Raw genomic sequence first — 15,216 nt, 5'->3', positions numbered from 1 at the left:
TCATAGATTTGTCCTTCTGGTCTCCGGCTTTACATCGCACAGAAAAATCTTCTGCTTTTGTTTGGTGAAGCTGAGTGATATGTCACGCTCATTTATCTTTGAATGTAAACTCTGGTGGAAAACAAGCAGCTTACTTTGCAGCCATGCCCGTGTAACCTTTTGAACCCCTTTTTTCTCAATGTTAAGTTCACAAAGAAAATTAGCGATTAGATCTGTGAGCAGTTTAATGAATGACTCTGCTGAGACTTGATGATAAGAGCTTTCTCAGGTGGAAATGATAACAGACACTTATTGCCCACTGGTACTGAACAAGAGCAGAGTCATAAATAAACAGCGAGTCAGGACTAATTCTTGGCACTTGTTCGGATCTTTGTGATCTCTCTATATGTCTGCGCTTGCCCGCGCAGTGTGTTCACATTCTTGTGCGAACAGGCTGCGGGTTGAGGGCTAAATATTTTATTGCAAAATATAAAGCTTATGATAGTGCCAAATACCCATCAGAAACAGAGCAGGTGTGTGCAGTCATTGACAGGACTGACGTCAAGTTGTAATGTTACTGGTCCCAGAGCTATACCTGGTTTAGAGAGACTGCTGTACCCTCAGGGAGAAGTGCAAGTGATGGGAAAATGAACCATCATTAACTGGAGAGAGAGCCAATTAGTTTTTATATGCACTTGGGGTGAAATGACACGTTATGTTCGCAGTGCACACTTTCATTTTTCATAAACTCCTTTTACCGAAAGGGCTTGAATTGACTCCAAAGTCAGTTCCTGAGAACTGGCTCGAGAGTCGAGGATTTATCGAATTTCAAGGCTTACAAATAAAGAAGATCTCATTTTGCATCCCAGTAGAAATTGCAGTTTTTAACAATATAAATCTGGAGTCTTGCATGCAGCAGAACGAGACGATCACATTGTCCTGTGATAACATGCCTCCTGCTGGAAGGAAAGAATCGGGGGAGGATGTCCAGATGAGGAGATTAGAGGGGAAACAGTTTTAAATTACTGTTTGAAAATAACTTTATTCTGTTTAATGAATCTGGCCTTAATCTTTGCTAGAATTACTGATACAGCGTGGCTTGAAGCTCAGGGCAGCATCCCTGGAGGATTTATGAAAACATTGCTTTAAAATGTGAGCAAACATGAGAATAATTTACAAAGATATGAAAAAGATAGATATAATAACACCAAGGTAAACTCTCAACATTCATTGTGCGCTTGACTCTCCTCCTTAGTGAACAACGTGAACTGCATTTATAATCACTTTTACGTCACATGCATACCCAATGAAGGCATTTGAGGCATTTGCTGTAATGCAAATGCGGTAGGCTAATTTTACAATTTATTTTTTGTTTTCTCTCTTTTTCTTATATTTCCTCCTGATACACATTTTCTTTTTTACTTTCTGTTGGGCCAAGCATGTTCCCTTGTGGCTGTCTCATTAGGCTTACCTGGATTAGGTCAGATTTATGTCCTGACTAAGAAGGATTGGAAGATGCTGATAGCCATTTAGTGATTGATAGGTGTTTTGCGTCAGTAATCTTGCCGTTGGTGATGTAATCACAGGCATGTAACATAATACCTGGACTGCATGAGAGCGCACACATGTGATAAAGTCGCTTTGGTGCCACAAATGAAGGAGTCCGGTGCAGCTCTTTGTCGTTATAGTATTGCACATACAGTGGAAGGATTGTGTTTGTCAACTGATGCTGCAGACCACTTGCTCGGACTCTCGTACTCATCTGGTTGGAGCACAGAGTAACCCACAGCCTCGACCAACCTCCTCTTCTGGACTCGATGGAGGAGGATCCGATAGGCCCCTGTCAGTGGATTCCTGCAGTCCAAGCAGGGGTTATTCTGGAAATGAAGCGCCACGACCCCGAGATCCGACAGCAAACTCTTTACCTCTTGCTCTTCCACGCACAGAGTCTGATTTGTCTGTGCAAAGTGAGCAGGAGACAGTGGCAACGGCGTATAGGGACGAGGGAACTCAATCCCCTTCAGCCAAGCACTGTCTGAAATCTGCGTTAAAGAGGAGCGATCAACAGGCACAATCCGCAGCATGCCTTTGATGACCAGCTGGCACGGATCTGGCACATAAGAGGGGATACGGTAAGCCCCCTGGAGGATGCAGCGCTTCAGCCTGCCCAGATTTTCCCCATAAAAGGGTAAAGTTGCTGTTGTCATGAAGTACAAGAGAATACCTAAAGCCCAAATGTCTGAGTAACGTCCGGAGTATCCCTTTTCCTTAAAAAGTTCAGGAGCAGCGTAGGGCGGAGAGCCACAGAAGGTGGTGAGAAGCTCAGCAGGGCTGCTCTCTGTGCTGAAGCCAAAATCCCCAACTTTGATGCAAAAGCTGGTGGTGTAGAAGATGTTCTCCGGTTTCAGGTCTCGGTGGATGATGTTGCAGTCGTGCTGAAATGTGACACACACATGGACAATTTTAGAAAGAGTTCTCCTTTAATGCTCACAGAGAACGCCAGCGCACTGGTTTATTTCTGCACTGTGGGGCAAAACACTGATATAGCAACATTTCTTTGCTTCATCTTATGATAAGTTATTAATGCATTTGTGTTGGATATCTACATTTTGATTTAAAGAGGATCGATTTTTCACTCTGCTCATTTTGATTTTTGGACCCTATCAGAATAGCTTTGCAGTCAGTGTCAGAAGTCAGTTTGTGTCCGATTGACTGAGGCCACTCTGACATTTAATATGAGCAGCTGCTAGCACTTAGCTGATCCCATTATTTGAAACTTTGCCCACTATAACAGCTTAACTAACCTATTGTGAAGAAAATGAGACGCTCAGAGGGGATAAAGACGGACAGGGAACTAATTAACTATTATTATTATTATTATAACACCCACATGCACTGATGAAGCATTGTTTGGCCTGGCCATTCCAGGATACATTTTCCTTCTGCTACACAGATGTGGCTCATGTATCGAAATCTCCCGAATCAATAATTTTTACAAAGAAAAACGTTATTGGGAGCAGATATTGTGAGTTACTCATGACTCAGACACCTAAATTACATGCTTATCATCTGTCTACACTGCAACTATCTATAATACACTTTAACTAATATTTATTTATAATGCATCTTCTGGTTTTAGTTTATTTTAACTGAATTAGTGACTCTTAAACTGTTCTCTTTGTTTACTCATCGAGTGGTCAGTGGCGCGGTCTCTGTGCTCTACCCTGCATGTCAAAGTATCCTTTAACACGATACTCAGATTTGACCCAGTTTCACATTCTCATCTCTACTTATTGTTAGAGGCCTTAAGGTTTCAATCTGATCACGTAAGTCTGGCACATTTTGAGTCAAGCTGGGATTTTTTAATTCATTCCATGCTTTCTCTCCACATTTCAATCAGCGAACATATCACAGACTCATGCTGTGACCAAGGGTGAAACCGAAGCTCACCATGTGCTTAACAGCAGAGATGATTTGTGCGAAGACCAGCTTGGCTTCCAGGTCGTTAAGCTTCCCCCTCGTGGTGATTCGAGAGAACAAGTCTCCACCGCTGCCGTACTCCATGACCAGATACAGCTTCCGGCTCGTCTCCATCACCTCATAAAGGCGCACTATGTTGGGGTGGCACAGCTTCTCCATGCAGCTGATCTCTGAGGAAGTCAGAGGCTGTTTCTTCTTATCCAGATGCAGCTTGTCCATGATTTTAACAGCTACTCTCTCTGAGACAGGAGAAGGGGAGGGAGAAGGCTTAGCTGTCAGTGACAGATTTAAAGAAGGTCTGATGAGGTTAAGGACTGAAATAAGGACGGATGTACATTTAGGAGATTTAAAACAAGAACAGACGAGACGCATCTGATCAAAAGGAGGGGAATTAGCTTTTAATAGGATGATTGTTGCAGCGTTTTTTAAAGTCTGCACTGATTTATGGTGCTCTTGAACACTTATTCAGAACACTGGAATGTGAGTGAAGCAGGAATGAGTTTGAAACACATAAAAAAGATGACTAACGGTGACTGAATAACTGGGACGAACATCCTAAATAACTGACGGTTCTTTACCTTTCGTCAAGGCATGGATGCCCAGCCTAACTGTAGAGAAGTTGCCTTGCCCGATTTCTCCACGCAGCTCGTAAAAGCCGATCCTTCGACCGAGCACGAGGTCATTGACGATCTTCTCGTTGTGGGTCATGTCATAGACGATCCTCTCAAACGGAGACTGCGCTCTCCTCTCTGCGTCAGTCAGCTGCGGGGTGGCACACGTGGCAGCAGAAGCCAGGGGCTTGGCTGGTTTTTGCGTCTTCGGAGAGTCATCTTTGGATTTTTTGCTCGTTTTCTCTTTCGGCCATAGACGCATTTTGACGGCTTGGAAGTAAAAGCAAAAAAAGTGTGAAAACGTTGCAGCAGTGCTGCGTGAAATAGCAGAAATATTAGGATTTCCTTTAGATTTGGACCGAGACGACATCGCTTCTTAGACAAACACCTTTGTGTGTGCAAGTAGAGCTGTATGGGACATGGATAATAAGGTTGACCTCCATGCTAACTTACCTGGTATGTAACTGTACATCCCACATAAGTCAAAACATCAGGTCTGTATTCTGCCTAAATTTAACCCGAGTTTCTATCTGCACTTTTAAGCTGTCAGTGGATATTATTGAAAATGATGCTATGATAGACAAGAATGTGGCAAACTGGGTTTTAATTTATTTTGCTATCACTCATCTGCTTATGTTATATTCTTTTGCTTTAGGAGAACAAAAACAAAGTATAATCTGAAATGAATAAAACTGAATCTCTTCTCCTGGTTAGAGCTTCCACTCACACCGTTTCTGAAAATACTAACATTGCACCTCTGCGGTGTTAGTGTTGTGACCACTATGCAGGAAACAAGATTTCTGGATCACGGTAAATGGATTTCAATATGTGTGTTTTCATTTTTAATGGACAAAAGCAGGATGTTGACCGTTTTTTTCTGCTCTGGGAATTGAAGTTTTCATTTTTTTGGACACAGTTCTTAAGAATCAGCACGTTAATTACAATTTTTTTTTTTGATAGTGTACAAATTTCTCTCAAACAGAACAATGCTTTGGCTCGAACGATTGCCTCGTACGGCGTTTCTTTTGTTTTTACAGGAAATTGTGCAGTACAGTCTGAGCATTGCATAGAGTCTCAAATCTGACCCAACAGTCAGGTCAGGTGCCAGACCGGCTACTTGAATCCTGTGTGGGCGTCTTGGAGAGCACGCATAACCTCTCAAAAACGACTGTGAGCAAAATGAACCAGCCAGTCAAGTATTACCAATAATAATAAACAAATATTAAACATTACAGTGTGATTATGTTCTTCCTCCTCTTGGACTTTGTCGATCAAATATAGCCGAGGATTACTTGGGTTTTTTAGATGGAGAATTAGTGCCATTTAGCTTGCAGACAGCTATTTATAGGATGCTAATGAAGACTAGACTGGCAAAACAAGAATGAACAGAGTTGCCAAATTAGGATTACACTTCCACGCTGCGTATGAAACTGAGCAGGCAGATGATTATTATCAGCATTTGGATCCATGTGAAACTGCTTTTCTATTATTCTTGTTAAATCTACCTGTAAATGTAACAGCTTGTATGACTGGAGCGATGTAGTCACTGTGAAAAATAATAGCAATGAATGAGATTTAATGAGTAGCTTTGAATCATCTTTTGTGGAAAATTCACATATAAGAGTGGAGATATATTCAGTTGCCAATCTGGCGCTTCTGAAATAAAATACAATTTTAAATCATCCAAATATGGGTTTTCTAAATCTAATCACCAAGGCTACAGTTGATAAGAGATTTTATACAGATGATTTAAAGTACTTTTTAAAAAAGTACATCTAATTTTAAAAACAACATGAAAAAGAAACGAATCACATTAGCTGATCAATAACAGTAATAAAACTAAAATATTTTACCTGTGAGCTGCGAGTCCTTCATATCTCTTCCTCAGAGTGTAACACCTGACTGTGGCTGAACATGTGAATGGAGCTTCAGTGGACTAAAGCAGTCCTCACAATCCTATTAACAGAGTGTATTAGTGGAGTGCTGACATGACCTGACACAATGGAAATGATGCAAAGATACTTTCAATGAATAAAAATAAGCATGCCTGCTTTCATAATGATGATAATGCTCATGTAACTTACACATGAAAGCAAGTTCGTGGGCGTCAAGCTCTGACAAAAAATATATAAAAATATTATAAATAAATAAAAACTAAAAAGTGTTTTAATAACTTTCTGGAATAAAATAAAGTGCTAATGAAAACAGCTTCATACATTAAAATATTCAGGTAAGAAGAGTTTAATGTGCTATTTAGATACTCTATTGCAGGTGGACTGGAGCCTATCCCAGCTACTATAGGGTGAGAGGCAGGGTACACCCTGGACAGGTTGCCAATCTGACACAAGGCTAACACAGAGAGACGAAAAACTATTCACATTCATCCCTGTGGGCAATTTTGAATCACAAATTAATCTTTGGACTGTGATAGAGCCAGACTACCTGAAGAAAACCCACGCAAACACGTAGAGAAACATAAAAGAACTAGCAGATTACTAAAAGCCCAGCTTTAAGCTTTAATAGCTCTTTAAGCTCTTTAACACTTTAAAGCCTGAACCATATTAAGCATATTAATATAGTGATTTTCTCAAATAACTGCCAGAAAATTATTTTGTTTTGCAAATATAGCGTTTAGGGAACCTTCTGATGAAATAAGAATAAATTAATTAATATTAATTAATTTAATATTAATATCTTATTTGCTACATCTGGCTTTTTTGCCATTTATTCCTTAAAAATGCATATAAGGGAAGATGTTTTTATTTATATAGGCAGAAGAAGAAGGTTTGTGGGTCTAACACTGTACTCATCGGCGAAAGTGACAAGTTACCAGAGAGTCATAAGCATTGCAGATTTATGAGGGAAACTATCACAAGGAAAATAAAACGGCAGTATATTCTGAAATAGAGGTTTTGTAGACTTTTGATTTTTTTTTTCAGTTTTACACAGGAGAAAATATGATGTGAAGAGACACAGACATATATGTCTGTCATAATTGGCTAAAAAATGCTAATATTGTCAGATATGGATGAAAAGAAGGTTTGAGAATCTATGAATTCATTCAATTGAAACTCAAACACTGCTGTCAGATAAAACAGCAGCTGAAATAACAGAGAATTAGTTAATAGAGACTATCACATGAGACCATAAGAGCAAACTTCAGCTTCCCATTAATCATGCTGTATTCACATAACAAGAGAGAGCTTAAAAAGATTGCAGGTGTTGTGATATTAGATGGTAAAGTGTTCAGCCATAGCCATACACCACATCCACACTTGGATGACCTCTGTGTCAGCTGATGAAGGAACCCACACAGTGCGTTGAATCTAACAGCAACAATAATCATTAAAAATAGAGCTAATACTGGACACCAGAGACAAACAAAACTTCAAATGAATACAATTTTACTGACTTGTCATTAAAGTCTTTATACGCCATTTATATTTCACAATAGAGTTCACAATAAGTTCACAATAGCGTATACTGATGCACATTACTATGCAGTTGTTTTTAATAGTTTGTTCCCACTGCCCCCTAGTGGAAATATTGAGGAGTACAGTTGAGTTTTCCCACTTTTTGGTAAATGTCACAAAAAAAATAACATTTAGCGCATACACAAAATAATGTAAAATTACAAAGTTATAAAAACGATATATTTTAACCATACAATAGCAAAGTGTTATTTGTGGCCAACTTCACCTGCGACTTCGTGTCTACACTCGGACCCCTTGGTTAGTAGGGCTCCGGCTACACCCCGCTATCTAGGCGGCAATGTGCGGTGAATGACGTTTAACTTTAGCCAATAGTGAGGCCTGGATTCACAATCTGTCCAATCACCGAAGAGGATTAGTTGGCGGGGCCTGCACTCACTGACGAATCAGCGCAGGCCTTATCACGAAAGCCCGGAACCACATGCTGGCGCGCGCCCGCTGCTGTTGTTGATGTTATTATCTGTGACATGTAGCTATTAAACTATAGTCGTTTCTACGTGTGTGTTTATTTCTTAAGTCATATAATTAGCGCAAAATATCAGAAAATGGCAGCAACAGTGACGACGAGTCTTGTGACCGCAACGGAGCACGACCCTGACCGGTGTGAGAGTGAGGAGGAGACCCGCGGGGCCGAGGCGGAGGACAGCGGCCAGCAGCAGCAGACGGGCCCAGTCACGGTGAGCCACAGCCGGCTGTCCAAACTCCCGCTGTCCCGCATCAAGGCTCTGATGAAGACCGACCCAGACGTGGCCCTCGCCAGCCAGGAGTCTGTGTTCATCATCGCTAAAGCCACGGTGAGACCACTGATATCCTAACCGGTCCTGGTAACACGAGTGCTGACTCTATATGACGCTAACAAACTTAAGTGCAGATAGTAAATAATCTATTTTCTATATGTTTCTAATTCATTTTAGTTTATTTATCAAATTACTGAAATTACTGAAGTATATTTAAACTTTAGTGTAGGTTAACCTTTGGAATAAACGCAGAGTTTACTCATGTTAATGTCTAACTAAAATGTTAGAGTCAAACTGAACAATCATCATGCTAGATAGGGAATGAAAGCTAGTAGAAGCAAGATGGGATACATGTGTGAATGAGAGGGAGACAGGTGTAACAGTAAAGCTGCAAGGAGCAGAGGTAGTGAAGGTAGATGAGTTTAAATACCTGGGACAAACCGTGTTCAAGAGAGGTCAAGAAGAGAGTGCAGGCAGGGTGGAAGTGAGTGTTGGGAGACTGTGTGACAGAAGGATAGCAGGGAAAGGGAAGGTTTACAAGGCCTGGTGTCAGTGAGATGTACGGTTTGGAGATGGTGGCGGCAGGAACAGAGCTGGAGGTGCTCAGGTTTTCGTTGGGAGAGACCAAGAGGGACAGGATTAGAAATAGAGTGTTTTAGAAGGACAGCTCAGGTTGAGTGCTTTGGGGTTAAAGACAGACTTCAGAGACAATGGTTTGGACATGTTCAGAGAAGAGATGGTGGATATACTGGATGCTGACTGTGGAGCTGCCAGGCAAGAAGAAAAGAGGAAAGATCTTAGTGGAGGTTCATTGATGCGGTGAAGGAGGACATGCAGAAGAGCATGCTAGCAATAGGGTGGCATGGAGGCAGATGATCTGCTGTGGTGACTGTTTAGGGAGCAGCCAGTTGTGCAAAAACAGTTGCATTTCAGCACAAATATATTTTATCAGTGGCTTATGTTAATAAAAAAAATCTATTTCTGATCGTTTCTCTGGTTCATTTTGAATGATTTCTTTTTGGTTTCTTTTTGTACAGGAATTGTTTGTTGAGATGATCGCCAAAGATGCTCTAGTGTATGCACAGCAAGGGAAGAGGAAAACTTTGCAAAGAAAAGACTTGGGTAAGTGGATTAAACATGTGCTTAATTCCATTTAAAGTCTACTTGCATAAATAGAAAATGGGCTGGTGCTTGTATAGCATTTTCCTGTTCTATCAAAGAACATCAAAGCACTTGTGCCTGTGTGCTTCTAACCTAACCGGGGCACAGTCATCCTCCAGCGGTGATCAGTGTCTTACCCAAAGATAATTATACAACCTGCTTCATAAGCCTGAATTTGACAGTTGTACATATTTCTCAGAATAACAACTACATCACGCTGAGATTTGACTTGAAGAAACAGGACGTGCTTTAATTTTAGGCCCCTGTTCCTTTTCTGTGACTGTCATTGCAATACTCAGCATTTTGCAAAATGTTGCAAATTCACAATTATATGACACCATGAGTAAAATATTGTGATAATATGGTATCATTTGTTTTCTTTTCCGCAGACAATGCAATAGAAGCCATAGATGAGTTTGCATTTCTTGAAGGTAAGCCATACAAAGACAAAAGTAGAAAACAACTTTTAAAGTTGTCTGGATTACGATGCTGATTGAATTCGTCACATGCACAAAATTCAGTATTCCACTTAATATTGAATTTATTGGCTCTGTTTTGAACCAGAATATGTTTTACTGACTTTATTTTTTCTGCAGGCACACTGGATTAAAGACTACTTAAGGAGACTGGTCAAAACTGTCTGCAACCATCCAAGTTTTTATTACAGGGTCATAATTCACTGTTGGAAACTTTCTGCTACTTTTCTAAGTCAAAATCTGAAATTCAACATTTATTAATGCTTTTATACGATGGTTCCTCAAGATTTTTCATGCTTAACTTTGAAGACTTGTGATGGAAATGTGTACATTTTTTGTATATACTTGTGAAATACTATTCACTGTACAAGAAATAAAAGTATGTAAACAACAGAATGAAGTCTGTGCAGGTGTGTGTCACACTCAGCATTACTGGTAAAGCTGTAAGAGTAATAATATCAGGCTTCAGTGGAGTTTTCCAATTTAAAATCTGCAGAGTGACATTAAAAGCAAAAAGATTCGTGCACTGCAAACTTGACCCCAATTTTAACTAGTTTTTCAGATCTCTCAGAGGTAAACAAGAGATTAAGCATCTTCTGAATAAGGTTCAACATAAGAAAAATGAATGACAAGCACTGTGAGCAACACTCACAGCTGAGAAACTGAAGTGCATACTTTAAATTCCTTTTTTACTCCTGCACAGTTCAGGGGGATGTATTTTTGTTCGTTTGTTTGTTTGTTTTTAAAGCAGCCTGCTCTAAAGTAAATGTGCTCATCCAGTGATGTCAGAGCTATCCAGGGTCCTGCCCTTGCTAACACATTTGTAGAATTTCCTCCTTGTATTTAAATAATAGAATAACATCTTGAAGTTTTTGGAGACAAATCAGATCACCAATTTTTTTTTGTCTGTATAAATGTCTTGAGCCGTCTCTTGTCTCTTTATGTTTCACTTCTAAGAAATCAGACTTGTAATAATTTTAGTGGTTTTGAGAGCAGTTCTGCAGGCTTTCCTTTCATATTGACTGCTTTTTCACTCATTTTCAATCCAGTCCTTGGACGTGAGCTTTTTCAGAAGAATGTTTTTTTATTAAGCCAGTTAACACTGAGCTATGAATCTTTCAAACATAACAAAGGCGCCCAACTCAAGCAACAAACTGGTGTTGTGTATAAATATAAAAGAACACTTGGCAAAGAACCACTTTTAAATAGTATGTTTTTGCACTTTGTTACACAATCTGTTCCCTTTTCTCATGTTCAATCTATGAAAAATACCACAGTTTCACCAGCATAAAATAGTATTTATAAAACTTATGTCAGGATGGTTTGCTGTGTGTCCTTAAAACATTTCAGGAAATTGGTTCTGTGAAATTCAAAAGAAATTGCAGGCTTAAAAACTATCCGATCAACAGCACTTGAAATTCATGTCCTTAAGTAAATGTGGCCCATCAGCTGCTCCATCTACTGTTCACTGAAGCAGGCAGAAAAGGCTGAGGTATGCCAAATTACATAAGAACTGGGCTGAAAAGTGATGAATCCCAATTTGACATTTTATCAGTGTGTTTGGAGATTTTAAGGAGAGAGGTACACTACTGTCGTCAGCCATCTGTAAAACAATGGTGTCTCCTTCATGGTTTGGGGCTCCATTTCTGCCAGTGGTGCTGGAAATCTGGTCAAACTGATGGAATTATGAACACAGAAAAGTACTACACCATACAATACCATCTGGAAAGTGTCTGATTGGCTTCATTTTTCAGCACGACCGTGATCCCAAACACACTGCCTATGCAGTAAAAGCATCAGTCATAAATCTGTCTCCCCAGAGCCTGTTAACTGTTTTTAAAGGACTTTAAGGGATTTCTAAATGTCTTTGTTGTTTACCCTTCCCTTGAATCCTTGTCTGTTATCTCCCAGTGGGGACATAACTGCAGTAAACTAATTTGTAGTAAAGAACGTACTGAATTAATTTTGTTTGATATTTTAAATTTGTGGTGGAAAAAAGGCTACTCTCAGCAGAACGGCCTTTACTGATGTTTACTGATGCCCCGGGGTATTTTGGCTCTACAGCAGCCTCAAGGTCAGCCTAGTTTTTAGAGTTTTCGACTGCATCTCCTGAACAATTATTTCTGCAAACTTGTTCTTGTCAAACTTTTCATAACAAATAAAACTGCAGGTGACACATGAAAGATGCTCTGCATTTAAGACGATGGCGTATTATGTGAGATGTTTATTTTTTCAAATATTACTAAGATAATTCTCTTGGAATAAATATTATGTCATTACCATTGCTGGAACATTGAGTTTTGGACTCTTACAGAGCGCACCGCAGCCAGTGGTGAAATGTTGAAGGTCAGATTTCTTGTGCAACACAGCGACCCTCGAGTTTGCATTAGGAATGTGTCTGGATCTCTGTGGACATAAGATGTGTGCTTTTCTTCTTGGCAGCAATTTTTAAACATATCCAGAGTGTCCAGTTTCTCACTCCAGGCTCAATCAAGACCTTTTGAGTTTTGGTAGTGCGGATTTTCAAAATAAATGCTCGAGTGTGTTTAAGCAGATTTTCTAGGTTTAGTGTTTCGGGTGTGGGGAGGGGGGGTAATGAAACAGAGCTGTGTGAAGCACAGATATTTGGGTCCCGTCAACTCCCTGCAGAGGAATGCCTGACTGGCACAGGGGAGCATGCGGTGCTCTATTCTAATAAAATATAATCGCATGTTGAAGCATAATTTTATTTCCACAGTCGATTAAGACATTCCATGAAGGAAATCTCATGTGAAGATAAAATGCAGAGCTTTCCCGTGTCCAAAGCAGAACATGAAATATGAATCCAGGGCCGGTTGGCCTAATGATTCGCTTTTATAATAATGGGGGGAAATGGCATGCTGGGATAAGCTTTAACCCCTTGGCTTTTTAAAGCTTAGTTATTTATAACAAACTAGTAAAATTAAAGTGGCATTTAATACAGCCAAGACCTCTTTTCAATTTTAAGAATTTTAATTGCACTTATTTGCATTCTTTTTATTTAGATATGCAATGATTACCATAAAATGGACACAATAGCTCTATCACAAGGTTAAGCATAGGATTTTGCAATGCTCTCCACATGCTGGCATTGACAACATGATTTTTAGCTGCTGCGGGGGAAATAAGTATTTCTCTCCCTTTTTAAGTCATAATTTTAAACACTTATGAAAAAATGAAGGAAAGAAGTATCCCCTTGGAAAATATGATTTATTACTTGGATTAATTCTTGTTGGCAAGCGGAGCTGTCAAATGTTTCTTGTAGTTGGTCACCGGGTTCGTGTGCACTCAGTGGGGATTTTTGGCCACTGCTCTTCATAGATCTTTCACAAATCCTTAAGTTTTCTAGATTATCACTTAGCTACACAAAGCTTCAGCTCTCTCTATAGGTTTCATACCACTCACATTACTGATGTCACCAAAACAGTCCATTTGTCAATATCCTGCCCCAGTCTTCCCTCACTTATGAAGGACACCTTGAGATTCTTGAAGTTCTCCATTGGGGGCAGTAACTTGTCTCTGGATTGGAGTGAACACTCCACCCTTTTCCAACTGAGAACCATGGCCTCAGATTTGGAGGTTAAGCTGCAGGTGCTGCACAATCCTGTACCCTTTGCAGATTTACATCCCCAATGCACAATGCTGCCACCGCCTGTTTGGTAGGGATGATGTTCTTTGGGCCATAGTCAACAGTCATTTCTTTCTAAATGTTCAGAGCCCAATTTTGGTCTCATCTAACAACCTTGAAACGTTTCTCCGAATGGGCCTTCTTGAGCAAGTTTTCAAACCACAACCTGGCAACTTGTCACCATTGGTTTTCTTGGTGAGCGGGGTCCTGCTTTGCATTCCTAGGGTTATCCCTTGTTGTTCCCATGATCACTGATGATGCACATCTTGGGGTACCAGCCTGAGGGCGATTGACAGTTACTCTGTCTTTCCTTCATTTATTAATATGCACTCTGCAATCATGTCTCCTATGTCCTTAGACAGCTCTTTGGTCTCTCCTATGGTGGTGAGGTTTAAAAAGGAATTGCAGGTTATAACTTGTCCTTGAATTTTGTGCACTCATTTCATTGGAACTTTTTGCTCAGTATTTTAAGCACAAAAAACAATGAAAAAAAATGTGCTGTGCTTAATTCAGTTTTCAAAATTGCATTCCACGCCGCTTGTTGTCTGTTTTGTACACCTCCCAGTTTGCTGCCTTGCAAAGATTATATCAAGCATTTGCCCCCCTGCATCTTATCCCTTACAAATCCCTTTTTGGGAGCACAGTCCGATCTGTTAAGACCGTGTGTCCAGTTCAGTGGGTTGAGCCCTCCATCATCTTTTGGAGGTCAAACTATGCCTCTGTACAACTCCAGCTCTTAACATTACTCTGGTCACCCCGATCGCTCACTGCTGTTATTTTTATTTTTGATTTCCCTCGTGTTTCTGGGTCGCCACACCTTGACAGGAGATATTTAATCACTGCAGAGATATCCGTAAAGTGTAGGGCTAACAGGCAGACCTGTAGTCATGTGGAAGGTATGTTTTTACAGCTGAGATTCCAACCTGATTTCTTGGGTCAAATTCTTGAATCCCCCTCTCTTTTACATGCGCACGCACACACACACGTACACAGCTTTACCCCAAACACACCCCTCAGTCAACAGTCTGCATATTTTCATATCCAGGGTTCCATAGGAGACATTTTGTTGCCATGTTGTCTGAATATTTCTTGGTATGTTGCAGTAGCCAAAGGATAATTTGTTCCTTCTTAAGATCTGTTGAGCCACAGGAACTTAGACAGCCCCACATCAATAAAATCCAACAAAATGTGTCCATTATATGTGCTACATTAGTGTCTAAAGCAATATTTCTCTACATGAAATGCAACTCATTGTTCCAGCACTGCCCTGCCAGCATATTGAAAGTTTGTCTAATGCATTCTTTTCTAAAGTACAGTAAATCCAGAGTATTTATAGTAATGAAGTTTGATGGGTTTGAATTTGCAAGCTTAATTTGTGTGACAAGAAGGGAAAATATCACCTTTACCCCCTTAAAATATCCATATAATTATTTAACGGCTCTTTTCTACCAGATTCACCCAAACAGTTTTTTAAGCCTTGTCAGCGCAGAATGAGAACAATGTACATTACATTCCTGTGTCAGCTTTGTTTGATGATACTTCATGTTTCTCCCTGCAGATACATGGCCAAACCTAAATAGCAAGGCACCATGTCAACTGAAGTCCTTTCATCTTCCCAAACCATCAACTATGAAT

At 40.0% G+C, this 15,216-nt stretch overlaps 2 protein-coding genes across 3 annotated transcripts; one reads left to right on the top strand and one right to left on the bottom strand.

Moving 5' to 3' along the window:
• Positions 1-956: 956 nt before the first annotated feature.
• Positions 957-7,829, bottom strand: LOC146680047 (serine/threonine-protein kinase NIM1). Of its 2 annotated transcripts, XM_085449344.1 has the most exons (5): positions 7,770-7,829; positions 5,924-6,026; positions 4,038-4,340; positions 3,430-3,698; positions 957-2,414 (listed from the first exon to the last, which is right to left on the bottom strand). In XM_085449344.1, the coding sequence occupies exons 2-5, from the start codon at positions 5,943-5,945 to the stop codon at positions 1,662-1,664; spliced, it is 1,347 nt and encodes a 448-aa protein (XP_085305470.1). In that variant the 5' UTR covers positions 5,946-6,026; positions 7,770-7,829; the 3' UTR covers positions 957-1,661. The 2 variants fall into 2 exon arrangements, with proteins under 2 accessions (XP_085305470.1, XP_085305469.1); XM_085449343.1 differs by lacking the exons at positions 5,924-6,026; positions 7,770-7,829 and having other exon boundaries at positions 4,038-5,426.
• Positions 7,830-7,948: 119 nt separating this feature from the next.
• On the top strand, positions 7,949-10,331 carry pole4 (polymerase (DNA-directed), epsilon 4, accessory subunit). The gene is made up of 4 exons (XM_085448307.1): positions 7,949-8,355; positions 9,336-9,420; positions 9,849-9,890; positions 10,056-10,331. Exons 1-4 carry the CDS (start codon positions 8,107-8,109, stop codon positions 10,067-10,069), a joined length of 390 nt encoding a protein of 129 aa, XP_085304433.1. The 5' UTR covers positions 7,949-8,106; the 3' UTR covers positions 10,070-10,331.
• The last annotated feature ends 4,885 nt before the right edge of the window (positions 10,332-15,216 follow it).

This window comes from Copadichromis virginalis, linkage group LG23 (genome assembly GCF_057382275.1).
Source record: "Copadichromis virginalis isolate Kocher_CV1m ecotype Utaka linkage group LG23, C_Virginalis_male_GT1.1, whole genome shotgun sequence".
Lineage (NCBI taxonomy): Eukaryota > Metazoa > Chordata > Actinopteri > Cichliformes > Cichlidae > Copadichromis > Copadichromis virginalis.
This window is presented reverse-complemented; position numbering and strand designations above follow the sequence as displayed.

What these genes read in the sequence shown, in the direction of transcription:
- pole4 (XM_085448307.1), top strand. Translation starts at nt 8,107, where the DNA reads ATGGCAGCAACAGTGACGACGAGTCTTGTGACCGCAACGGAGCACGAC. An exon ending in TCATCATCGCTAAAGCCACG is followed by an intron (nt 8,356 to 9,335) that starts GTGAGACCACTG and finishes CTTTTTGTACAG; the next exon opens with GAATTGTTTGTTGAGATGAT. An exon ending in TTTGCAAAGAAAAGACTTGG is followed by an intron (nt 9,421 to 9,848) that starts GTAAGTGGATTA and finishes TCTTTTCCGCAG; the next exon opens with ACAATGCAATAGAAGCCATA.
- LOC146680047 (XM_085449343.1), bottom strand. Translation starts at nt 4,440, where the DNA reads ATGTCGTCTCGGTCCAAATCTAAAGGAAATCCTAATATTTCTGCTATT. An exon ending in CATCCATGCCTTGACGAAAG is followed by an intron (nt 3,699 to 4,037) that starts GTAAAGAACCGT and finishes CTCCTGTCTCAG; the next exon opens with AGAGAGTAGCTGTTAAAATC. An exon ending in TCTCTGCTGTTAAGCACATG is followed by an intron (nt 2,415 to 3,429) that starts GTGAGCTTCGGT and finishes GTCACATTTCAG; the next exon opens with CACGACTGCAACATCATCCA.